Raw genomic sequence first — 26,583 nt, forward strand, 5'->3', positions numbered from 1 at the left:
TACCAAGCAAGCGTACTCGACATTGAGAAACACCCCCTGTGTGTCTTCTTCTGCTGTTCCCTTTAGTGTTTACTTCCCGTCTGTCTTCTTCTACTGTTCCCTTTAGTGTTTACTTCCTGTCTCCCTTCTTCTGCTGTTCCCTTTAGTGTTTACTTCCTGTCTGTCTTCTTCTGCTGTTCCCTTTAGTGTTTACTTCCTGTCTCTCTTCTGCTGTTCCCTTTAGTGTTTACTTCCTGTCTGTCTTCTTCTGCTGTTCCCTTTAGTGTTTACCTCCTGTCTGTCTTCTGCTGCTGTTCCCTTTAGTGTTTACTTCCTGTCTGTCTTCTTCTGCTGTTCCCTTTAGTGTTTACTTCCTGTCTGTCTTCTTCTGCTGCTGTTTCCTTTAGTGTTTACTTCCTCTCTCTTCTGCTGTTCCCTTTAGTGTTTACTTCCTGTCTTCTTCTGCTGTTCCCTTTAGTGTTTACTTCCTGTCTGTCTTCTTATGCTGTTTACTTCCTGTCTGTTTTCTTCTGCTGTTTACTTCCTGTCTGTCGACCAATCAGGATCAAGTATTTGACTAAGCCGTGTAATAACAAAAGTTAACCTTCATAAAAACACAAACCTCTTAAGTCTCAAACTTTTATTACATATTGACAAAAAAACATTTGACCTTTGTTTGTGTGTTAGTGAAAAAGTTTCACAACAATTTGACCCCAAATGTAAACCCAGCAAGCCCTAAAAGTGTTTCTCTAACAACAATTAAAAAAAAATCCATGATTTTGGAAAAACATGGTGGTCAGTGTGAGAAGAAGAAAGAGCCAGTCTGTGTTCAGCAGTCTGACAGGTAAGATGTAACATCAACACAATAAATACAAACTATAAATCGTACTTGAATTCAGCGTTTAAGGTTCAAGTGAATTCAGGAAAGAAAATGTACATCAAACTGTGATAAAAAACATCTCATATTGCTGTTTGCTCCTTTGAAAAGTCTCTACAGACTAACATCAATGTTTCTACAACAATAATCCAAACGATGGGAATGAAAAAGGAAAAATGTCCACGATTCAGTCGCAGAAATGTCTTTAAAAAACAACTTGATAAAAACGTCAGTTTCTAAAAAACTTTAAAGTGGTTCGACGTGTCCTTTAAGACCAGAGAGATTCTTGCATACCAATAAAAAAAGGAATAAAAAGTCCAGACGAAAAACAAAATGGCTTCAGATCCTTCATCTGTGACGACGAGGAGGTAAGGAGAAGAGGAAGAGCAGAGAGAAAGACCATTAGATGAAGGAGTATTTGGACAAGATGGAAGAGGAGGAGAGGAAATTGTAAAGTGAGGAAGAATCGATGGAGAAGTTGTTCTGTTATGTTTTCAGTCGATTTCCAGCACTGTATGTTGCATGTTTTTATTTGATTGTATTTACTTGTTTAAAATGAAATGTGTCTTTCGGTTGACTTACAAAATCTGTCCAGGGACTACAGATGGAAAATAGACTCTTGGCTAACATTTGATTAATGTGCACTGTCCCTGTTAAAGAAATGAATAAATAAAGAAGAGGCAAAGAAATGAGAGAAATAATAATATAAGGAATACAAGTTGAGCGAAAAGCTAAATGGCTTCAGATCATTCATCTGTGAGGATGAGGAGGAAGAGGAAGTAGGGGGTAAAGGAGGAGGAAGACTAAGGGAAGAGAAGTAGGAAACAGAAGGTGCTGGTGGGTGCTTCTCACTTTGGTTAAATGGATTCCTTGCGTCCCTCACTTGCGTCGTTTCCCTGTGACTAGTCCCTCCCACCAGGGAAGCGTGGAGAGATGCAAGGAAACCACGAGAAGCAGGGAAATGAGTTTGAAGAGCAATGGGACGTCCTTTCCTCCGGAGCGTCACGTGAAGCGACGTCCGTTTGTGATGACGCCGCACAGCTGATCGTCTGACAGCAGCCAGCTCAGTGCATGCGCTGCATCGTCCAATCAGTGAGCGATACACAGTAAGGGGGCGGGACGAGTGTCTGAGGATTTCACCGGAGGACGGTCTGGTAGTTCCTCCGTTATCACTCCTCGGTCCTCCGGCACAAATAATGCCACTGGGACGGTACTCAAGATGGCGCAGACAAATCAACTTCCGGTGATACCGAGCCCGAGGAGCGAGGAAATGAAAAATAACCGAGAGGAAGCAGAAAATAGGGAAAGAAAGATGGAAGGAAAAGGGGAACAAGTATTAGGAAGAAGAGGTAGAGAAGAAGAGTGTGAAGATGATGAAGAGTAGTGTTCAGTTGTTGATCCTCCTGTTCACGGCCTGCAGCAGCAGAAGAGAATATTCCTCCAGCAGAGCGGCCATCTTCTCCCCCCCGACGCCCCCCTCTACAGCTGGGGCGGCGAGCGGCAGACAGTCAAGCTCCGCCCTCATGGTCTGGAAGGCTTCTGATAGGACGACGGCCATCTGCTGCTGGTGGGGGGCGGGGCCATCGCAGGGGGAGCCTCTCACCTGGAAGAGAGAGAGAGAGAGAGAGAGAGAGAGAGAGAGAGAGAGAGGTGAGCATCAAGAGTGAACATAATAATATTTGCAAAACTAAAATCGAGTAGTCATCGAAAAAAAAATGTGGAGTTGCAGGTCGTTGAAGAATGTTGATTTAATTTAGATAAAACTAATTTAACCCAATTAATAACTTTATTAGAATCCTTTTCTTTGAGGATTATTCTTTCCTTTATTGATTTTCTTTTTTAGGGTAATTACATCATAAAATAGTAAAGACAGTCAAAGCTTTATTTTCCATCGGGCAAATCTTATAGAGCAAACATGGTGACACTAACTTGAGTTTGAAAACAGCCTTCCCTCAGCTGAAAGTAAACTTTGACTCTGAAAAACAGCTTGAATGACAGACTCACCTTCCTGTACAGGTGTGTGGCTCTCTTGAAGCAGCTCTGCAGCTCATTGGTCAGAGCCCTGCAGGTCTCCACACTGATTGGCTGATCTGAAAACAGGGAAGTAGATGCGCTTGAAGGTTAAATATGTATAGAGGGAGTGAAAAAGAAAAGTGAAATGCAGTGGAAGAAAAAGTGAACACGTCTCACCCGTCCGTACAGAACGAGAGGAAGAGTGATGAAGAGGAGGATGAAGGTGAGGGGTGGAGCTCAGACGTAGGATGAAAGGAGGAGGATGATGAGGAGGAAGATGATGAGGAGGATGAAGGTGAGGAGTTAAAGGAGGAAGAGGATGAGGAGTTAAAGGAGGAAGATGACGAGAGTCCAAACCTTCGTCATCTCTCGGCTCCACGCTGCTACTTCCTGGAGTCTGAAGCTCCGCCTCCTGCTGTGTCGAAGGGAGAGGAGTCAGCGGGGAGACGGAGACGGGAGGAGGCCGCGACGAGGAAGACGAGGAGGAAGAAGACAAGGAGGAAGATAAGATGGCCAGCGAAGGCTTGTCCGGTAAGGGTCTGCTGCCTCCTGGGACTCGGGCCTGGAGACCCCGAGAGGGAGGAGGGGCTCCTGTGTTAGTCAGAGAGAAAGAGAGTATACCAACTTTAAGGAGTGCGTTGAAAACCTACATTTTTCTCTTTCAATATTTGTATACATACTAGGGATGGGAATTTGAAAGCAAATGTATATTCGAATATTCAACCCCCAAAAAAAAAACGGTTAACCGAAATGTACATATCCTATAAAAAAAAAAATAAAAAAATGTGGGAAATCTTTTTACAAAAATAAATAAATAATTAATTAATTTTGAAAAATAAATAACTACAAATAAGTATAGAAACCAAGTCGAATTTGTCAAATGTATTGAACTGGTTATCACAGTTTGAACAGTTGACAGCTATAGGCCTACAGCTTTGAGAGGGATCATACACGAACAACATAACGGGTTAGGGTAACGTAACCCGTGACAACAGAGATCAACAACCTGTAACAGGGCCTATGCACAGAATGCAGCTATTCAATACTCATTCTTCTTTAAGAATATGAGCATGTCTCCTCAGGGGAGAGGCTGGTGCGGAGACGATTCACAATCAGGCCAGCTGTAGAGAAGACCCTCTCAGCTGGAATGTGGGCATAAGATGAGGTTTGAGTCTGCGTGATCTGCGTGTAGGGAGGGGCAGCAGCCATAGCATTAGCTAGAACTAGCTAGATCTGATGGATTTGGACATAAACGCGAGTGAAGTATAACCGGACGAGAGAGAGAGAGAGATCAGCACCTGCAGCTCTGCTCGCTGTGAGGGACCGGTGAGCGGAGCAACACACACCTTTAGACCTAACACACTTAGCTATGGCACTGTCGTATACATTGAATTATTCCATTTGATAATATGTAATCAACTTAGGCACCCCTCCCAAAAAAAAAAATATATATTCATAACTCATATTCGAATACCTGAATAATTTTGAATATTCGATTAATCGTTCCCATCCCTAATACATACAACACAAAAAAACATTAGGGACAACAGAACCAAACATAACAGAACCCACAAAACAATAACATCAAACAACGACACAAACAGCAACAGTAGCAACCTAGCACTCATGTGTGAGTTTATCATGTTATATTTAAGCCCACAGTTAGAACCCTTGACCATTCTTCCTTCATGTTCGGTGCAATTGGACACTAGTCTCTAACAAACTCATCCAGAGTTCCTCGCCGCTGTGTGACAGCCGCTCCAATGACAGATCAGTTTTTGAAACCATAACAAAAGATTAGGCGGATCTTCATCCAACCATTTCTGGAGGATTGTGAGTCGTGCTGCATACAGAGCAATACCAATAATATGCCTATGTCTACGTTCGTAATTTAAATCTGATCCGAGGACAAAGTTATATGGGTTAAAAGGTATATCTATGCCAAACACTTTTCTGATCTCAGTTTGTACTGACTCCCAGAAATATAAAATTTTAGGGCAGGACCACATGAGATTACTTTAATCCTTTATGTTTGATTAAAATATCCTTTAAGCTTCTCCTAACAATATGAAAAGGAAATGACCCTGATGTGGGCAACTTGTACTGTCAAATATTTCATATGAAGGTTTTCAATTGTACGATGATCCTCAATCATTACTGAATATCGACAGTTTTCCTTCCGGCATTTCGTCCTTTGAAAGTAATTCCAAGCACACGCACAAGAACACGGTCACAGGCGAAACCGGTCATTATACCATCCACCATTAGCCGTCTTCATATTGCCATGGCGACAGCAATGGGGTCAATCGTAGCCATTGTGCAGCAATGAGCCGCCATCAGAACATCTAATTCAAACCACCATCTCTGTGCAGGCGGAGAACACAGAAAAGAAACATTGACCCGCACTGACTGGCAGATCAATCACACAATGGAACAAAAGACTGAGCTCCTCGTCGAGAAGTCCTCGGCTCTGTTGCTACGGTCACAAAAAAAAGTGCTGTAGCGTACAATCCTTCGCAGAAATAAACCAGCACACATATCACCCTCCTCCTCGCCTTCCCCTCTCGAGCCAATCAGCCATACCCTTCCCATAATGCCTTGCCATCTGTCCCAGGTGTTGTGGGTTTCAGAGCATGACTGTGAAAAGTGTTTTGTGTACCCTAAAGCATTCTGCTGTCTGAACACTTTGCACAACTTTGATCCACTCCCACGATTTTGACTTGGGAGACATAAGCAGGCTTAAGTCAGCTTTAAAAGACAGAATCCATCGAGTCACTCTGCAGAGATCAAGCAGTGACAGGGGAGATTTCACAGCGGTCTCGTCCTATTGATTCATGACGGTCGGAGCATAACACATGTCCCGCCGATTTATTTTATCTTCTGTGATCCCTTCATTACCTACTCACTTACTGTTTGGTAGCGTGTGTGTGTGTGTGTGTGTGTGTGTGTGTGTGTGTGTGTGTGTGTGTGTGTGTGTGTGTGTGTGTGTGTGTGTGTGTGTGTGTGTGTGTGTGTGTGTGTGTGTGTGTGTGTGTGAAGGGTCACCCCTGTGTGATTGAGTGGTGGGATGGAGCCAGTGGAATCCATATCAGTAGTACTCTGTTGCCTGGATACTACGCTGTTGTCACCCTGCATACAGGGTTATTTTAAGCTATTTTAAGCCGTTAAGAAAGATCATGTTTGTCTGTTATTTACAGTATGTGTGTTTCTGCTTCTTCCAAATATTTTCTAACTATTTTAGTATCAAATGTCCAGCCCTTTCTAGTATCTGGTCTAATGCAGTTTTATTAGATATGTTTTATAAATATGCCATATGCAGGGTCACTTTCCTAGTACTTGATCATCTTTAATATTTCCCCACTTCTTATCTTTTAACATCTGTCCTGCTATCTTACCGCTCAGCATCCGCTAATAAAAGTTCTCCTCGTTTTTATTTTCCAAAGCCAAGAACAGGAAAACAAATTTGATAGCCCATTAAACATACCATAAACAATATTCAGGAAATGGTTTCCTGAAAGTGTTGTTATCTACTTCCATTTGCCTCGTGCCCAGGTCTCTGTGTATTGCCTCCGGCCAGAAAGGGTGCTTATGACAGGCAGATTCCATTATATTATTTCCTTCCAGGATTCCTTCAGAGGACCATTTTTACCTGGGCCAGTACCAGCCACACTGTCAGGTTGGCTCTGATTTATAGGAGGGCATCTTCAGATAGGTACATTGGAAAAGAGGATATTCAATGCACAGTGAGACTGAAACTGTGAAGAATGCAAGCAAGGCATGGAGAAAAGATGCAAGATAAGCAAAGATAAGAAATGTAATAGTCCAGCCACAATGATAACATTGTGCTGAACATTTTTAGCTGGAAGCATTAATGAGATTCAAGAATTAATTTTAGATTGTCTTGCTCACAGGCCGGAACATTATGTACATAATGCAGATTAACAAATAAATACCCACACAAAGACTTTCGGAAAGACACAAGATAATCACAAAAGTGAGAAGAGATAAGGAAGTGAATTGCTTTAGTGGCAAATAGCTTTCTTTCCAAACTGTTGGCTCAGATTTTAGAGCAAGGTGCTGTCCATGGTTCTGAAGCCTATACTCACGCTCCATTTGAAGACAGTTGTCTATTCTCCTCAGGACACACTGGCCTTATTCAGGGCCATGTTAAACTGCTCCCTGTGTTCCCATGCCTGTCATCAGTTTCATAGCTCCTACTGAATCAGTCAGCTCCAAGGTCTAAAATTATTCACTCGTATGCAACAGTGATATAGAGCCATTAGAGACACCATGAAAGGGGCTATTCGTCTCTATTCCCATTTTTATACATAATTCTTTATGGTTGTCTAATGTATTTACATGTACTGTATAGCTGTCATATGTGGAGGTGAAACAACTCCCATTTTTTATATCTCTTAATGACCTGGTGTCAAATAGGCAGCGTGAATTGCCTGGAGAGCAGCTGGTGTGCATTTTAATAAGGCCAGGCAATCATCTTTCAGGGGCTGACTGCCTGTCATTCTTCTTTTGACAGGCTCTGTGTCACTGTAGATGAGCCATATTTACATTTACTCAATGTGCATACAATGCCTGTATGAACATGAACAAACAAACATGGAGGATGTACAAAACACATTTTGTGTAGGCCCACGATGGCTTTTACAGCATTTGCCAGATTAGTGGTGAAAAAACAAATACAGCTACATCATGTGTTCGTTTTTTGTAATTGCTGTAATTCATGTGGGTAACGTGTGCCAGTCTGCTGCGGGTGGCATTACTTTATTTACTCTGTGGAAACACTTCCGCTGCCAGCTTGAGAGGGATCTGATTGGTCCACCGCCAGCAGCAAAGGAGTACAATACAGAGTCAGATTGTAAATCAGAGCTCAAGATCAATGTGTTCCCTAATCGCCTTTTATTTCCTGTCTTAACATAAGCCTATAGCTCATTGGCTGCTCTATATCAGTCTCTATGATGCTAGAGTGTCTCCACAATGACATTACTGAGTAACACCACCTGTAATTGGTGCTTGGAGGATGTGAAGATGGCTGTGAGTGTGTTTTCTGCAATGATGCACGGGCTGATTATTGGTTAATGTGAAAAGGGTGATTATTAACTGTCAGAGCTGGAAAATCAGACCTGTACGTGTCAGCGTGCTTAATGGACTGTCCCGCTCGTTATACTTTATCACCGAGGCTACAGGGGAGGTTCTGATGGATACGCTTATTGGAAGCAGTTCTTCACAACTTCTGTTTTGTTCCAAAAAATATTTAATTCATCATTCAACTCATAATACAATCTGCACACTGTATAAGATTAACCTGCACATAATTGATGATACTTATGGATCCCTCTCGGTAGAATACAAACTAATCATTCATCACTTTATTCATCTTGGCCGTTATTTGCAGAACTGTTGCTAATAAAGCACTCACGATTCAGCGTTCTCTCCTCTTCTTATAGGACTGTCTGTGCTGCAGAAGGTTCTGGACACAGCAGCGGAGAGGAACTGGCTCGTGACCTCGGTCAATGTGGAGACCATGACAGAGGCCTCCTTTTTGAAAGTTTTCCAGGATTTGGACAAGAGGAAGGAGGGCCAGATTATCATCGATTGTGAAACAGAGAGGCTCACTGGCATCCTCAAAGAGGTAAAAAGCTTGTTTCTGTTTTGCCATCAGAGCGGATTATGTAATTGTATGCAATGCGTAATGCAATTCTAGCTGAAATGCTGCAACCTCATAAAATAATAAAATCATACTCCATGCAAGCATTAGACACAAATAGACATTTTAAACTGTCAGTTAATTGTCTTTTTTGCACACATATCAAGCCTCTTATAAACTGAGTAATGACCTTGAATGTTGAATGGCAACAACTTTTTATGCACATTTAAAATATACACTTCAGAGGGTTGCATGTTTCAATCAGATGAACAAAGGAGGGAGGCAGAAAGGGAAAGAAGGGTATATAAATGGAAAGTGGGGTTAGGTTGGTGGTCTGCCGTGGTCTTTAGTCTCCTGGAGCTTCAAGGACAGGATAAATAAATAACATAGCTTTGGCATTTAGAGTCGGCAGTTCCTCTGTGATAGGATCATCACTTACTCAACTCAGCGTGGTTGAAAGGAAATGGATCTTGGCATCACAACTGACTATTCGCTAAACCTCGCCCTCAATCAAAGATTACCCAATCACAGTTTAGCAACCGTAACTGTGCATAGCAGGTGTGTCAGGCTTTAGAGGATCCTGCACATTGAAGCAATGTGGCTCTCATAACAATAATAATCAGCATGTAAATATTTGGGATGACATTGTATTTTTGCAGCCTTTCCAAAACCAAAAGTTATCATTTATGAATTGATTAAACAATGTCTGTCAGCTCTGATGTGTGCTGAAATCGGTAGCATGTCTGGCAACCAGCTTAGTTCCCATGATACTACCTTCGTAATCATGTTTTCTTAGAAGGCAAATCCATATCTCCATTGTCTAATAGTCTATACAAATCCACAATGTGTGGAAGCGGGCCTGGAAACTATTAAAGTTAAGAGCAAAGTGAGCAATCCCACCCAGACTTATATATACATATATAGTAGTTAGCATACAGTGCTTAACTGTACTGAAGTCGTCAACCTAAAATAATATTGTTCATGTGAAATTAGAACCTGTTGTTTGAAAATACAACAAATATGCTAGCTACAAAGCCAAATGGGGCACAACAAAATAACAGTTTTCATACTGTATGGTGAGGCTGACTTCTTTTGCCAGAGATAGGCTACGTAGCTTTAGCCTTAGTCTTTATGCACAATATCTTGCATGCAGTCAACCAGCTAACCAACCTCTCTTAGGTTCAGTTGTTGGAACGAGTCAACTGAAGTATTAAAAGTCAACCTTACACCTTAATAAGCTAGCTCAAAAAATGTAAACTACTGGGGACACTTGACTTTCCAGCTGTATGGGAAGCCTGTATTTATCCTCCTTCTATCTGAAATCAGCTGTTTCAGAAATATTCGACGTAAATGTTCCATTGGGATTATAGATCTTTTCCTGGCATGCTATGGCTGGAAACGCACAGCTGTAATTAATAAAGCATACATGTTGGGGCTTGTTTCAGGCCTCTTTTGCATGTTGGCTCACTGCCTTTGCTTACTGGGACAATCAATTATCAAGAAACAGTGTGCTTCTCCTGCTTTCACAGGTTCAACATGTCTGCTGCTGTGTACAAACACGCAATTGTATCCCCAGAAATATCTTCACATTTGTCATATTCGTATTGTTTTGCTGGTTGGTGTCACTTGTATAATATACGACAAGTAAAGAAACACATACTCTTTATTGATGCTCATAGCACATACACAAACACACACACAGTCCCCATCTGTATGTGTAGGCTGTGTGTGAATGTTATTGATGGCCCGGTGTCTACATTTAAGGTTATTGCATCAGTTCTCACCAGTTTACAGGTGCTGAGCCTGAGAAGCTCTCCATTCAGACGTCCACCATCAATCACCCAAATCTGCTCTCTGCCTCCACACTGCCCTGCCTGTGCATCCTTCTATTGAGGAACACACACACAGCACGTCTGCCTCTTGTCCTGCCCTTTATACTCCCATCTGTGTTCATCTCATTCATCTCATACAGTATACAGATTCTCCTACGATAATGTCACTGACAGTTTCCTCAGGGTGGCTCCTCACATAAACGGAATGTTGATGTAGCCTCCTTAGAGAACATTCATCGTGACAGAAGAGCTACCTCAAAAACGTTTAGTGTGTTTTCCAACACAGAGAAGAAGAACAAATTGACCCATTCTCTTGGGGCTGAACTCTGAATGACTCTTCAAATCTGGATGTTTAATTAAAAAGCTCCTTCCTTCCAAAACATTTCTGTTTGACGGTCCACTGTGGCAGTAATGTGTGTTTTCCCCCGGTGTCAAGTGTATTGGTGTCACGGCGGGTGTGTGGCTCTTCCCCTTCCCTTCAGTTTTCTTTCCCTGCCCGGGGCTCGGCCGCAGGGCCCATCTTGTGCTGGGGTCACCATTAATAACAAATGCCACCTTCTGTCGTGACCTACAGCATCATTAGACTGACACATAACACACAAACAAATGAGTACACTTCCCCCAAGTATAGGCGAGGGAAAATGCTCACAGAGAAGGAGAGGAGTGAAACATGTGTGAGGTCAAGCATGATGCCTGAACAGAGACGGTGGAATGAGTTCCTTATCCACTGTCCCAAGGCTATTAGTTGGAAGGTGCATGGCTTTGAATAAGTGCTGCTCACTCTGCCTTGTTTTCTGTGGCTGCCCTGTATGCTCTGATTACACATAAACACACACCAGCATGTGTCTCACAGTACAGCCAGCTCTTTATTTAGGCAAAGGCCAGCCACACAGTTGCACCAGCATATTTCTTTTTTTCAAATCCCATGCCACATGTTTGTACCGGTTTTGTGTACTAAAAATCCCTTCAGGCAATAAAGTACAAACCTATCACTGTGAACTTCAAAGTGCCCTGACCTCCAGAGCTGAACTGAGACGCCTGCAATCAGAGAATGACAGCAGCATGGGCAGAGGAGAGATGTAGGCACAGTTCAGCTATGACAGACTTAAACATTTATAGATATTATTGTATGGTGGAGTTCCAGGACACTTGAATGTTGTACGTTATTTAGATATTAGATCCAAGATTAAATGAGAGCATTCAGGGGAAAATATTCAAAACAGATGGAGGAGGAGGGAAGCTAATATGGTACATAATAGAGCATTATACTTCAAATGAATGACTGTTTTACGTCACGTATAGCCTAGAGGATGTGAAGTGTAATGTGCACTTTAAATTCATTAAAGGGTTGAATATTCATGAATTTATTCATTGCTTTAAACTCCTTTTTATTAAAGTCATTTGAACTGTATTTTCTTGCTTTTCAAATTGTCAGCGCAGTTTTGTTTTGCTGTGCAAATCGCCTTTATTTGTGATCACACATAATACATATGGGAGGCTGTGGCTCAGTGGGTAGTGTGCTGGACTTGGAATCAGGGGATAGCAAGTTTGAGTCCCACTGCAGTCAGCATGTCGTTGTGTCCCTGAGATACTTCACCTCATGTTGCTCCTGTGGGGATTGTCCACAGTATTGAGTATGTAAGTCGCTTTGGATAAAAGCGTCTAACAAGTAACATGTAATATGCTGTAATATTTTAAATGGCAAAATGGCTTCCTCTTCTTTGCCTCCCATTTGCTCTATTGCCGGGTAATGTTTCCACAGTGAACATTTCTTAAGTTGTTCTGCTACCTGGGGGTTTCTAAAGTAAGCTATTTGTCAAGTCGCCTCTTAGCTGAATGCTTTTTGCTAAGAAATGATGGAGTGCATGTCTAGGGCTTTTATTGTGAAAGGTAAGAACAGAAGGAGTCTAGTGCGCGGCTACAGTGGGAGCAATAAAGAGTTTGTCCTTATGGATCAAACTACAAAGCCTCAGTGTTATTATTTTATTACCTTCATTTGTATAGTTACTGAAGAGAGGAACGAGGGGGGAATTAAGAGCAGAGAGGAGGAAACAAGGGACGATACAAGAGAAGGGAATGGGGAGAGAGACAAGAAGAGGGGAGAGGAAAAGAGGAATGGAAGAGTTAAGAGAAGAGTTGAAAGGAAGGAGGAGGAGGGGAAAGGGCATTACTTTTGTTTCACTGTTGTTTTATATAACAAACTTCAGAACCCTTAAGCTACCTCTATGACTTTTATTATGGAGTATGTTGTGTGAACCTTTTGACTCATAGATTGAAGCCGATCTTTAATAAATTGCTCACCTTTTATTTTATCCAAGGTGAAGCGTTTTAGTCTCTTTTCCATGATGTATTGTGCACTTATACTTTCTGTCCGTCCTTGACAAAGTTAAAAACTGCACTCAAACAGGTATTCTTTTGAGACACTGTCAAAACCCCCTCTCTCAGTTATACACATATAATGTACCAACAGTGTTTTTGTTGTGTGTGTGACTGGCATTTTATTCTCTGTATCTCCTCTGACCTTGCCTTTCAGATCGTCGAACAAGGCAAGAATGCAAAGAGCTACCACTACATCCTGGCTAACCTGGTAAGAAATCATCATTATACCATCACATTTCTTTTCTAAATGTTTGAAAATGTTCCACTTACTTGTCTACCTTCTTTCATGCCTCAATGAATAAACTTGCATTGCTATTAAATGTGGCCTTTAAAAGTTCTTTATCACTGCTTTAATATACTTGCATATGCCCAATAATTTAGCCTAAAACGATGTGGTTTTATGTCGTTTTTCTTATCCCATTTTCCTCTTCAGCTACTTCATATATTCTTTTCATTGGGCCGTCAATCCTTGCAGACATAACTGCAGCAGAGTAGACTAGCGTAAAGCACAAAGGTGTGACAGTCAGGAATCTATGCATCTTCCTCACACTGACAGACAAAGGTCAGGCAGTGAATGTATGCAAGCTTATATCCATTAGCTCTTTTTGTCTGCTACCATTTTCTCAGGGCAAATGGTGCGTAGACCCAGTCAGCACTGCTCAGGCTCACTAAATGCAACCAAATGAAGTGAAAATTGACATCACCCGGAGCTGTAGAATGATCAGCATTAATATGCAGCTGCTGTCTTGAACAATTTCTCACTGCGGGAATTTTAGATTGGCTCAATCTCTCTTGTCTGGCCAGTTTGCCAGATTTAATTTTGAGCGATAAGGCTCTGACGGTGATAACAGCTGATACGCAAAGTGGCCACAGTCTTTTCTAATGGGCCCATTAAAATGTTTGTCCTTACGCTTTTCGGGAATTCTTTCTAATATACTTCCTTGTGTCTGCAGCTGCGTTTCTCTGAAAAGCAAAGAATGATAGAGCAATACAGAAAGGAAAATGCTGATAAAATATTTGTCAGAAATACCCCTACGCAATATCCAGTGTTGGCAAAAGCTAGTTTCTATAGTAACCTCTTCAGCTCGCTACACTGCATTAGCTCATACATGGAGCAGAAAAAAGACACTAGTCTGTCTGCTCAGCTGAGAAAATATCGACGTGTGGCAACAAGTAGATTAGGTTTGGTGAGTAGATGGGGGGGGGGCGGGGACTGCCCCTCGTCATTGCTCGCGTTTGTCTCCTGTAACCTGAGACCATTTCAAAAACCAAAAGGGCATGAAAATAAATGTGCTTTGTGCTTCAGTCAACCACTTCTCCTAGACTTGGTGTGTTTGTGTGGATGTGAAGGTCAGAGAAAGTAAACAAGCTAGAGTTTGAGAGAGACATATGGCCAAGAGAGAGGCGAAGCTCTAAGTGACATGAAAAATGAGAACAAGGTAGAAAAAGAAACAATGATAAGTTATGTTTTGTCAGAAAGAAGCCTGGTGAGCAGGAGGAACACCTGAGAGACACCTTCTCCTTTCATCAGTCAGAAACGTTGCTGTAAAATCACCCACAAATCTTCTCTCTCCCTCCGCTGCTCTGTTCTCTCCTCCCACCCGCTCCCTCTCGCCTGCCTCGTCTTCTCCCCACGCTGACAGGCAGCCTGCTGAGAGACCGATCCTGCCTTTCTCCCGCTCTGAAAAACAGCTTTCTCCACATAATGGTCAGGGGGAAAATACATGTAGGAGATACCATTGCAGCAAATCGCTTCTTTCTCCTTTGTGCTCTGCCCCCGGCACTGCCCTACATTGTTCCCATAGCATATCAGGTTTTTTGATTGTGCCATTTCCATCAGCAGCATACTGTATGAAGACTCAGTCTTTCAAAGATTAGCTCCCGACTGAACACAACCATGAAATTAGGTTCTCTATTTTCTGTCTCCTGCCCCTCAGGAAAGACAGGGTAGAGGTATACTCGATTGGATAACCTCTCTAAGTGGAAAAGAATAATTTGCCATTTTCATTATGCCATTAACCATTGATGGTAGACTGAAAATCATGAACTACGATGTTTACGCATTCTGCAGAGTTACCCTCTTATGCCAGGTGCACCTAGACCACTGGTTCTCAACCTCTTCCTGCTTGTAAAATGAAGCATCACCATAGGATTGCACATTTTCTTTCAATTTGAAAATAATTGTGCAGTTAAGGTCAACCACAGTTTCACAAAACATCAAATGTCAAAGTGAGGTCTGCAAAAGAAAAGCAGCATACATATGTTTTTTTCCTAAGAACCCATTCCGTTCTCCATTGGTTCATTAGGAAATGTCGGTAACGGTTTGCAAACACAATATTCAAACCTTGCCCCTCCTCCTCAACTCAATTAAATCCCAGACTCATTCTCCTTTTATGGACAAGCTTTGTACGCTTGCCGTTTCTTCAGCACTCTGGCTGCCATTTTCAAACCTTTGTCTTGGAAACATGTTTACGCTGTGACACCTGATCAATATGTTTTTTAGAGGTTGATGCCAAGAATTGTTGCATACAGCATAATAATAAGGCTGTATTGGTTTCAGTGAATCCAGACCCACCACACACTTCTAGTTGAGCTTTACATTGGTTTTAAGGTACACTTAATGTGCCTTTGAATACATAGGAAGAAGATCAAACAGATTTCTGACACACAAATGGTGAGGTATTTGTACACGGCAGCAAGAAGCTGTTCATTTAATCATTTAATTTCAAACCTTTATTTAACCAGATTGGTCCCTTGAGGTCATATATCTCTTTTTCAAGGGAAACCTTAATTGACAGCTTAGGTCTAAAAAAGGTTTGGAACTACTGACTTAGTGACATATTTGGTAATGTTCAATGTCCACTGCTTTAGTTAGATCCTCTAAATATGTGTTTGCCGACTAAAAAGCTAATTTTCTTAACATATACCTTAATCTCTTTTACCACCTGTTTGTTCATATTTAACCTTCTATCCTGTGCACTTGCTGTCTCAGGGTTTCCTGGACATCGACCTGACTGACCTGAGGAAAGGCGGGGCGAACATCACGGGCTTCCAGCTGGTCAACAACTCCGAGCCCACCATCGGCCGTGTGGTCCAGCAGTGGCAGGAGTTTGACAACAAAGACTCCAAAATGCGCAAGAGTGGACTCAAAGTACTACTGCTCTCTTATCTGTCCTTGAGTTATCTACGTTTGTTTGTCTAAGAAGCTTTGTATGAGAAGTAGTAATGCAGCACAAGATGGCAGGTTGAAGGAAAAATAAATCATGATGGTCTTTTATTAAGAGCTGAATGATTAAGTTTTCTTGGTGAAGTTATGGTTACCTTGGACAATGACTTGTTATTTCCCCTATCAGTTAGTTTGTTTGTGACTCTCAGCAGTGTATTGCAAAAGCTGTGAAAGCGTTTCTATTACATTTGGTGGACAGATAATCCTGTCTGAGTAAGGCTGCTAAATGATTATTGATTTTCAACCATAACAACTGTCCAACCAGCTGAGATAGAGGATTGATTCCAACTGCCTGTGTGTGTTTTTTTTTTTTTTAAATAAAAAGACAGGAAAAAATAGCAATTAAGTCCTTTGGTGTAAAAGCATAGCTTGGGGAAACTCAATTTGTGAAATAATTTTCTTCAGCGAGTCTTTATAAATGCTTCCGTTTCATTCGCCTGCTCTCTCTTTGCAGTACACGGGCGCTCTAACATATGACGGCGTGAAAGTCATGTCCACGGCCTTCCAGAACCTGAGGAGACAGAGGATAGACATCTCTCGCCGGGGCAACGCTGGAGAGTGTCTTGCCAACCCACCAGCTCCCTGGGGACAGGGCATAGACATCCAGAGAGCCTTGCAGCAGGTCTGTGCGCATACATAGGAATGCAATAATGCGTGCACACACATGCACAGACATAAACTCACGCACACTTGTGCAAATTCCTGAGTGGCACATTGGCTAACGGCTCCTGAGTTGGGGCTGGCTGAACAAATGAGGTCTCATTCTGTCGTGTAAAGTTCACATTAAGTCATAGCAGATCTCTGTAGTATCAAATGTGACATCATGGCTAGTAAACAAAACCTGCAGGCAATAACACTCAGCCGTGATCATCATGGAATATGACACCAGAAATTGAGTTTAGAAATGTAATTTTTGGCGACGGAAATAGAAATGTTGGGCTGGCCTTGAGACTTTGTGTTGTCTCATTGAGACACTCATGCATGTCATTGTATGCATATCGAGGAACAAGGACCATTATTATTTTTAATATATTTTAAATAGCATTTTTTTAAAGCCTATGCAGGAATGAAGTTGCCAGTTAAAAACACAATGAAGTATGTTGTTTACGTACTCCAGAAGACCATTTACGTTAAGTATGGATGTACAATAAATGCATGTTTGTGAGGGCATATGTGTGCTGTGTGCGTGTGTGCAGCCCGAGGCTCAGTCTAGCAGAGTGGCTGCGCGGTGGCCTCCTCCGAGTCAATCTAGCCATCTGCCTGCGGACGGACTGGAGAGAGATTGAAGCCTTGTTCGCTCAATTAACTCACACAGCCAAGACAAACACACTGCACTGTAAACATACACGCACACCGTCTGTCATTCACTTCCCCTGGGAGTGGCAGCTGTAGACTTTCACAAATGAATACTATACAAACACAGGGGAGCTATGCTTAACATGCATCGCATGTAAGCGATACATGCAAAGTCTTTCTGCCTGCGTGGACAAGGAGAAAATGAATGGAGCGAATATCATGCTTCACGGTAGCCATTATTCACCCATCTGCTGGGAAAGCCTGTGTGTATAACTTATTCAATATGTGTGATTGTATTGCAGGTGCGTATAGATGGATTGACCGGTCACATTCAGTTCAATGAGAAAGGCCGCAGAACCAACTACACTGTTAGCGTCATGGAACTGGCCCCCTCTGGACCAAAGAAGGTAAGTCTGTAGCCAAAATGTCAATTAAGCATTATTATTGCTGCTCAAGGACTCTGTTAGAACCTGCAAGTGTATTAGTGGAATAACTCGGTGGTTCATTTAAGGTCCTTACAGAAGTATTCAATAGCCTTTTTCTGAAAGACAATTTATGAGTAAAAAGTTCTTTAGTGGCAGATATTTAGGCCTTTATTAGGAGACTTACTCCTATACACATTGAAGTGAAATTGTGCCTTTTTTGTACTAAAACAGTGCACGCAGTCACACTTAATTGTCCCTCCACAACTCCTTTACAGTCAAGATGGCGTCAAAGATAACAAAAAGCAGGGATTTTGTTCAATTCTATTGGTGTTACTCAAGAAGATCATTACATATAGGGTATGGAATTGATCTGCAGATGCTTCTGTTCAAAATGAGACCAGCGTTTTCTGTGGTTGTCAGTTTTTTAGTCATAACAAAGGCCAAAATGTAATGGTTGTTTTTAGCCTTTTTGCTGTGAATGCCTTTTTCTACTGTAGCAGTTGGTTAACACTTACAGTCCGTACCGGCTGGTTAAAAGCAGTGAGGAGTCAGCAGTAAATGACTGTATAGAAACAGACAGATAACACACATAACAGAACAGATGATCCCCCTAGGCTTAAGTCTGGCGGTGATAATGATCATATCATTAATCCTATTTATGCTTTAAGCTGAAAACAGAGACATGAATGTATGCTACTTCCCTTAAAATATATTTAGATACACTTTCATGTCTTAGAAGGTTTGTTCTAAGTGTGTCAAATATCTTAAGAAATTATACTAAAAGCTTTCATACATACGTTTTTGATTAGGAGCCATATTGAATAACTTTTATTTTCATCCTATTGGTCAATTTCTGACATTTTGACATCATCCTTTGTCTCAGGTTGGCTACTGGAATGAAGATGAGAAGTATGTGACTACCGCCAGCTTTGTGAGAGGCAGCAACGAAACGTACGGCCTGCAGAACAGGACTTACATAGTCACCACGATCCTGGTAAGCAAAATAGAGACTTTGAGGGATTATGGGGAGGATGGGGCTGGTAAAATGGCTCAGTCCCAGACGGAGAAAGGCATGGTAACATTTTTTATTTTCTTTAATGATAGAGTTCCTTAAGGTTCATGCCCCTGAGAGAATTGGACTGACATCTCTGATTGTATCTTCCTCCCTTCCTCCCCTTGCCAACTATTATCTCCTAACTTCTCTCTGTCTGACTTGTGCCTGCACAGAATCACAATTACATACATTTCCAAGTAACACAATAATCTTATCTTGAGGACACTGTCCTACAGACTTGCAGGGTTTGCCTGTACATATTTAAGATGTGTTTGAATGTACCATATCATGCTTATTTGGGTTTGTGTGCATTTACAGGCAAGGCAAGTTTATTTACATAGCACTTTTCAACACAAGGCAATTCAAAGTGCTTAACACAAATGAAAGACATAGCACACTAGAAACATTCAAAAGCAATGATAATAAAACATGATTTCTGGTTTGTTCCAGATATCTGACAGTATCCCTAACCAAATTCTCACATTCCTCTACCCCGAGTCTTCCTGTGAAATTATAGTTATTTTGACAGTTTTCTAACCTTTATTCCTTTCATCCATTTTGCATCCTCAGACAACACATGTTGTACTGTTACCCGAACCCATCTTTGACCTTTAAACCATTTTTCTTTTCAACTCCCAGAAATAGGATATTTACCTGTTTTAAGACTTCCCTCATGAATCTTTGGCCTTAACCACTTTTTAGAGGAACAACATCTGATTATGACATCTGAAAATGAGCATAATAGAGCCCCCTTTAAATGTGTTCAGTGTCAACTCAACATTGTGATTGTACTGTAGTTAAACAATACTAATTATCAACTAGGAACACTTATTTCTGAGGCTATGAAGTGTCAACATGCCCATCATTGTTTAGCCCCCCATGTTATTATGTTATTTTAATTGTATTTGGCTCAGCTTTCCCCATTGGCAGGTTATGTTTACTGTCCTCACCTACATTGCAGACATAGAGCCTCAGGGGTAGGATTTGAGAATAGAGCAGCAAACATTCAATCCGACCAGCTCCTATAGCAGCTAGGTGAACATGACATTTTCTCAAAAGATAGGAACATACCTGGCAATACCTTCCTCGTATGCAATAGGGGATAATACAGATTGTATGCAGGATGTTCTCAGAGCATATTGCTGTGTGTGAAGCCTGGAGCTCAGAGCTACGCTTTTTTTGTGCTCCCGGTATTTTTTCAAGTGGAAATGTCTTTTATCTCTTCGGATCATGTTATTTTGTGGGACTTGAGGCAGATGTGGAATGCATGAATGAAATGTGTAAAAAGAATTGGAATTCTGCAGCAGACTCCAGGTCTAGCAGGCGATGTGTGTGCGGCTTATCTCCACTGTGGGGGTTAATGGGCTAAACCATTTCAACTATGTGCTTCCCTTAAGAACAAATTCACAGCTCTCCGGATAAAGGTCTGTGGGAGGTGATGGAGCTGAAACGGCATGTAGAGTATTAATAAGGAGAGATGTGCATATCAACAATATATTGTGACAAAGAGAATCATCTGGCAACGCTGCGTTCATGTCATACCAAACACACTATTAATACAAGCACCCAAGTGGAACAAAATATATAACCCTCATTTTATTTCAGACGTAGGGGAAAAACAATGCACAAGTGTGAACGAATTGGAGCTAAAATGGCTGCAATAGTAATTAAGCACTATTCTTTTTTGAATTTGGGCTAATTAAAGATGAGCTACATAGTTTCCACTCGTTCGATAATACCTGATTCAACTAAATTATAAAAGTCTAAAAATGTGTTTAGGAAATGTACATACATACATCATTTGTATAATAATACTCGCAAGACAAACCATTTTGCCAGGATGAATACGTTCTTATGCAAATAGTACTTCAAAAGGCCACCTTTTAGAAAGGTTAAGTTATTCATAAATGATCATAAATAATCCACACATACTGTATCTACTAGCTATTGCATACAAAAATGGTTCGCTAACCAGGAGAGAGGTTAAAACAAATAATAATAAATAATTGAATTAAACGGTTCTAATAAAGACCAGTTTAACATGATTTTAAATACAGACTAACACCTGGGAAACAACAGCTGGTGTTGATGAAGGAGTACTCCAGGAATAAATATGTAAAGTGCAGATGTAGCATTGGGTGTACTTTGCTAAACTTGACATGTAGTCTTTTGGCATCTCATTAAAACAAATGTGAACATCCTCATTTACAACCCGAAGATTGCGGTCTTCATAAAGAACGGACCTAAAATAACTCTGACATAATCTCCTATCAGTGTCCCCTTCTCAAGGAAGATACATTGGTTCCCAGTCTTGGAAGCTATGAGAAGAGATAAGGTGTGAACAGTTATTTGGCAGCAGGGTAGCAGAAGAGTTTTTACACCGTATAACTTTTGTGCTCGTTGATTCGTTGCTTCAGGGACCGTGTTGTTGTGCCAATTCGAAGGTCTCACTTTGTGATTTCCCAGAATCCTTGCTGTTCCAGCCTGTGCACACAGTCCAGGCCGGTGTTACCAGGAGATCTGGAGGAGTGAAGCAGAGCATGCTTAATGGAGCACTGGAGCTTAGTGTCTCCACCATCATGGCTTTACACTAAAACCAGGCCATGGCTAAAATTTCAAGATTTAGTGTTAGCATGCAAGTAGTTGGTTATTATTGGCATAGGCCTACTCGCCGTGTGCAGATACTACAAATAAGTGCAGGTATTGTAAAATGCTTTCAGCAAGGAGTAGTAGCATTTATAATCAAATTACGTAATTTTCGCGTTCTCCTACTATATGTTGTGTTTAAAATGGGTCTCAGAGGAATAATGTAGGTTTACATTTTTCCAACGGCAAAAAATTATAATTTGTTGGCCTGTTTAGCTATCTGCATGATCACGGAAAAGCTACAAGCACAATATTCATGAATCTTGGCGGCATGGTGTTGCATGGGCCAGTGAAGGACCCATTACGTTGATGTGTATCCAATCAACGGGACAGATATGTGCATCATGTTTCACTTTCGTTATTATTTGGAAACAGGATTTGTGCTGCGTTTATGTGGTGACGAAATAATTGGAAAAGGTTATCCTGAATATGAATATTCACCTGGACATCCCAATATCAGAAAAACAACTTTAAACAGACATCCAACATTTGGTAAGCCTCTCTAACCAATAAAATAATACTTCATGAATTTGTAACGTCAAAGTTGTTGCCGCATTACCATTTAAAGCTCATAAAATCGAAATAACAACCTTCCAAATCGGGAAATTGGACCATCCGAGATGTAGGTGAATGCTTTGGCAGTGGTCTGATTTTTTATAATTTTGTGTCTATTTAGATTTTGTAATGTGTGTCTGAAAAGTGTTCTTGTGTCTGTTTTATATCCACCATGGTTGAGTAACAGCAGATCTCAGCGGTACTGTGCGGACCAATGAGAATGAGTCCTGGAGGACCTTCTATGCCATGTCACGCATCTATGTGTGTGTGTGTTTAAGCGTGTGTTTTTGAGAGCGTTTCTGCCAGTGCAAGTGCATACCCTGTCAAAAGCGCTGCACACCAGCCTTTCCCAACACCGTCTCCCTGGGGTGCCATTTCCCTGCCAATGGGCCTCAGGTTTCCATGTGTAACAATGATTACCTTCCCCTCAACCATAAAGAGCAGGAGAACCCAGATAACTGTAACACACAGAGGACCCCCGACCCACCCCCACATCTCTAGACTCTGATAAAATCTGACGGCAGGATTTGCTCGGCTCAGCACAGCCTTAGCTAAGAGCAGGCACACATAATAACTTGTTGGAATTGAGGCCTATCAGAGTGCTTGTGGATTGAGTTGACTGGTATTCTATATGAAATAGATTTTTCTTAAAATAAAGCGGGGCCCCAGGTGTTATGTCGGCGGGAAGACACCCAATCAGTGTGAGATGTACAGATGAAGGATGTGACAGGAAGAACAGCCTGGTAGAGGTCAAAAATGTCTTCTTCACCATATACATTGCTCAAACATGTGTCACACACGCACACACACACACACATGCACACACACGCACACACACACACACACACACACACACACACACACACACACACACACACACACACACACACACACACACACACACACACACACACACACACACACACACACACACACACACACACTTCTTGTTCTCAGATGCTTTGTCTTTTCAGCTTTAATAACACCCTACAATTCCCCGTATCCTCACAACCTGCTTCATATTATCAACCCTCCTTTCAAAGAGGCAATGACGCCGTAATCATACTTACCACCTTTTGTATTTCAATTATACACCATACCTTTATGAACAAAGACACAAATAATACCTTGTGATTCCATGTAATTATCTTTGAACCTTTCACAGAGAGATTTATTATCCAAAGCCTCCGTTATGAGCAAGGGGTAAAGAGATAAGTGATGCATTGAATTCATCCATAAACCTTCCTACATTTTTAAATATTCATATAAAACTTAACTACACGCTGAAGCTTTATTATCAGCCGTAAAACTGTCTCTGTTTTAATTAGCTTAACAAACTGCCCTGCTGTAAAAGTTATGATACAGGCTTATGTCAAGAAATGATGCATATCAGTGTTCATTTTGTTTTAACATCAGTGAAAATTGCAATTATTTCAGTAACCGTTCATTGATTTCATGTATGTTATTTCTGACACCTGGTGTAATTGAGTTACAGTTCATGATTGCACGGTTGCCCTTTCATCCAACAGGAGTCTCCATATGTGATGATGAAGAAGAACCATGAGCAGCTTGTGGGGAATGACAAATATGAGGGCTACATTGTGGAGCTGGCTGCAGAGATAGCCAAACATGTCGGATACCAGTACAAACTGAAGGTGGTTTCAGATGGCAAATATGGAGCAAGAGACCCAGAGAATAAGATGTGGAACGGCATGGTGGGAGAACTGGTGTATGGGGTGAGTGGACTGTTTTGTGTTGGATATTATTCCCAGTTTAAAGGTGAACAAAATATATAAACTACTAAAAGTCAAATGTGAATGCTGTTTAGCCAATCAATTAACGTGCAGCTCAATTCTAACTTTATTTGAGCAGTCTGCCTTGATCGTTTTGCATTTAAACCTTGTTCCTCACTCGGGACATTTGACATGTTCCTGTCAATTTGGCTGTGTTAATGCACTTGTCGTACATTCTGGCAAGGGTATGAGTTTAGGAAAGTTTTAACTCTTATAAAAAGTGAACAATTATCTATGAAGGCCGCCAGACACTCCCTTAAGGACCAACATGTTTCCATTTAAAACCAGTAAAACCACAGTTACATTTATTTATTTATGATCCTACAGCCATTACAGCATAAACTCATGCTTTCTATTACATCAAACGTTTAATACATTTTTTTATAAAAATTGAACATTTTTATACCAGATTAAACCATGTTGTTATCTTCCCTATTACGTGCCATTTACTGTAAAGGTTTACTTTCACATAAAAAAAGCTTTTAAATATATGTTGTTGGTAATCTTTCACATATCCCAGACTGTGACTACGCCCCAGCATTTACTATGAAAATAACGTTATGTTTGTGTTGCTTTTCCTTAAATATAAAACAGCAACTAAAAAAGTTAAGAGTTAAAAATAACAGATATCTGATACTGAAGATCAGGTTTGAATTTGCTTAGTAGACTTGACAAAGGACAGAGGAAAACAATATTAAAAAAAGACATTGTGGCAGGTCTTTGACATTGGCAAAACACTGCTAATTAGCACAAACACACAATGTAGATGATACCCCCTGATTAAATGACATTGGTGACATTTGTAGAGCATAGCTTGTAGAGATGCTTAAACATTTATCATCGTGGATTTACTACAGTATTTGACGTGGGTCTTCTGATAAAGAAACTATTGTGCTTTTCCCATTAACAAACACTTATTTTAGAACACGAAATGACATATTCTTGCCACTGTGCACGTCTGGTCACATGCCTTTCTCTTTTTGTCTCCCTCAGAAAGCAGATGTGGCCGTGGCCCCTCTGACCATCACCCTGGTGCGTGAAGAAGTGATCGACTTCTCCAAGCCCTTCATGTCCCTTGGCATCTCCATCATGATCAAGAAACCCACCAAATCCAAACCTGGCGTGTTTTCCTTCCTGGACCCGCTGGCTTACGAGATCTGGATGTGCATTGTGTTTGCCTACATCGGCGTGAGCGTGGTTCTGTTCCTTGTCAGTCGGTTCAGCCCATACGAGTGGCACGCTGAGGACTATGAGGAGGGCGCTGAGCCGCAGTCGCCCACCCAAGCTTCAGCTAACGGGGTGCAGCAGGGCCAGGCCCCCCCGCAACAGAACAACAACCAGCAGAGTCTAGAGCAGACCAATGAGTTTGGCATTTTCAACTCCCTTTGGTTCTCACTGGGGGCTTTCATGCAGCAGGGCTGCGATATCTCACCACGGTAAGGCCTACATTTTTTTAGTGTTTTGAGTCCACTGTGCTTTGAGTCTCTACTTTTGTTTGTTGTTACAAAAAGAGACACTAAGTGCCTCCTACGTACAAAATATTTCGGTCTTCCACAACGACTCTCCAACAGGCAGTGTGGCTTTGTAGTTCAACTCTTTTGGGCTTTGTTTATTGAGATATGTTGTGCTTTGTCACTTGTCATACAAAGCAAAGATAAAAGTTTGGTGAAGAGCAGCAGAGGGAGTTTAAGCTGTGGTCATGTTGCAGAGTCTTGTGTTTCACAGAAACCTTCTGTGGTGGTATACTGTACACATGGCAGAAACTTCTTGGACTATACATTCTTGTGGAGCTCCTTCCAATGATATAACATTTTTAATTGTATCGTATATATCGTGTATTTTATTGTGTGTTGGTCAAACCATAGGCAAAAGTAAATATTGGACCCTTCAGAGATTGTTAAGCAGGATCCTGGCGTGAGTGGTATGTGTTGGCTTCCCCTCGAGGGCTCTCATGAGCTTTGGTGTGAAACCATTCTGAAAAGGTCACCAATTAAAAATCTCATTAAGTGTCTGAAATTAGAGACACTGAGGTCGACTTTCTGAGCTTTCCAGAGGGACCAGCAGGAGGAGATGAGAAGATAACGTCAGTATTATCACCGATAGCTGTGAACCAGCAGAGACAGGGTAGGTCATGGATTGACACAGAGCTCCGTGTCTCTTTAAACATTAAAATACATACATTATGTATACATGTAGTGTGGTGCTGCCTGCACCTATACATAATACATCTATACTGCAGCTTCTGGATGGAGAGGTCGATGCTGTTGCTTCAAATAAATATTCGTGGTTGATGCTATTCTTTCTCAGACTTTGAGGTATCCACCTCAAGGACTACGCCTTCAACCCACACAATGGAGGTGAATGCCATATGGTTTGTTGTTGACTGAAAATCTTTTTTTATAAAGATGTATAAGCTAATGTTTCCAGAAACAATGCCCGACTGAGAACAACTTTTTCACAAGGTTCATAACTATTATAGAGGAATAGTCATTATAAAAATGGTAAAAAGTCATTACAATGGAAACTGCTAACAGTAAAATTCGACACATATCCTAATTGTTTTTGACATCACTGCTGTTGAATTTAATTTTTTATTCAATGTAACGAGCACCACAAATGACATGTATAATAATAATAATCCTTATAGCGCTTTATCAATGACTCAAAGCGCTTTACAAATACACATTACATACATACATACATGTAATGGTCATCTACTGTGGACAATACCCACAGGAGCAAGTTCAGGTGAAGTGTCTTGCCCAAGGACACAATGGCCTGAAGCAGTGGGGCGGGAGCGGGTTTCGAACTGGAGTTCCCCAACACCCCCTTGATCTGATGATCAA

The 26,583-nt window shown here is 41.3% G+C and overlaps 2 protein-coding genes across 2 annotated transcripts; one reads left to right on the top strand and one right to left on the bottom strand.

The window, feature by feature from the left end:
- Nucleotides 1–1,925: 1,925 nt before the first annotated feature.
- Nucleotides 1,926–5,461, bottom strand: LOC104956467 (mitogen-activated protein kinase-binding protein 1-like). The gene is made up of 4 exons (XM_010783948.1): nt 5,453–5,461; nt 3,227–3,515; nt 2,861–2,946; nt 1,926–2,459 (listed from the first exon to the last, which is right to left on the bottom strand). Exons 1-4 carry the CDS (start codon nt 5,459–5,461, stop codon nt 2,244–2,246), a joined length of 600 nt encoding a protein of 199 aa, XP_010782250.1. The 3' UTR covers nt 1,926–2,243.
- Nucleotides 5,462–7,912: 2,451 nt separating this feature from the next.
- LOC104956468 (glutamate receptor 1-like) lies at nt 7,913–25,177 on the top strand. Its single transcript, XM_010783949.1, has 9 exons — nt 7,913–7,922; nt 8,332–8,516; nt 12,897–12,950; nt 15,735–15,893; nt 16,423–16,590; nt 17,567–17,671; nt 18,573–18,683; nt 23,474–23,680; nt 24,731–25,177. The coding sequence occupies exons 1-9, from the start codon at nt 7,913–7,915 to the stop codon at nt 25,175–25,177; spliced, it is 1,446 nt and encodes a 481-aa protein (XP_010782251.1).
- The last annotated feature ends 1,406 nt before the right edge of the window (nt 25,178–26,583 follow it).

Source organism: Notothenia coriiceps, unplaced genomic scaffold (assembly GCF_000735185.1).
Source record: "Notothenia coriiceps isolate Sejong01 unplaced genomic scaffold, NC01 NC01_scaffold00026094, whole genome shotgun sequence".
Classification (NCBI taxonomy): domain Eukaryota; kingdom Metazoa; phylum Chordata; class Actinopteri; order Perciformes; family Nototheniidae; genus Notothenia; species Notothenia coriiceps.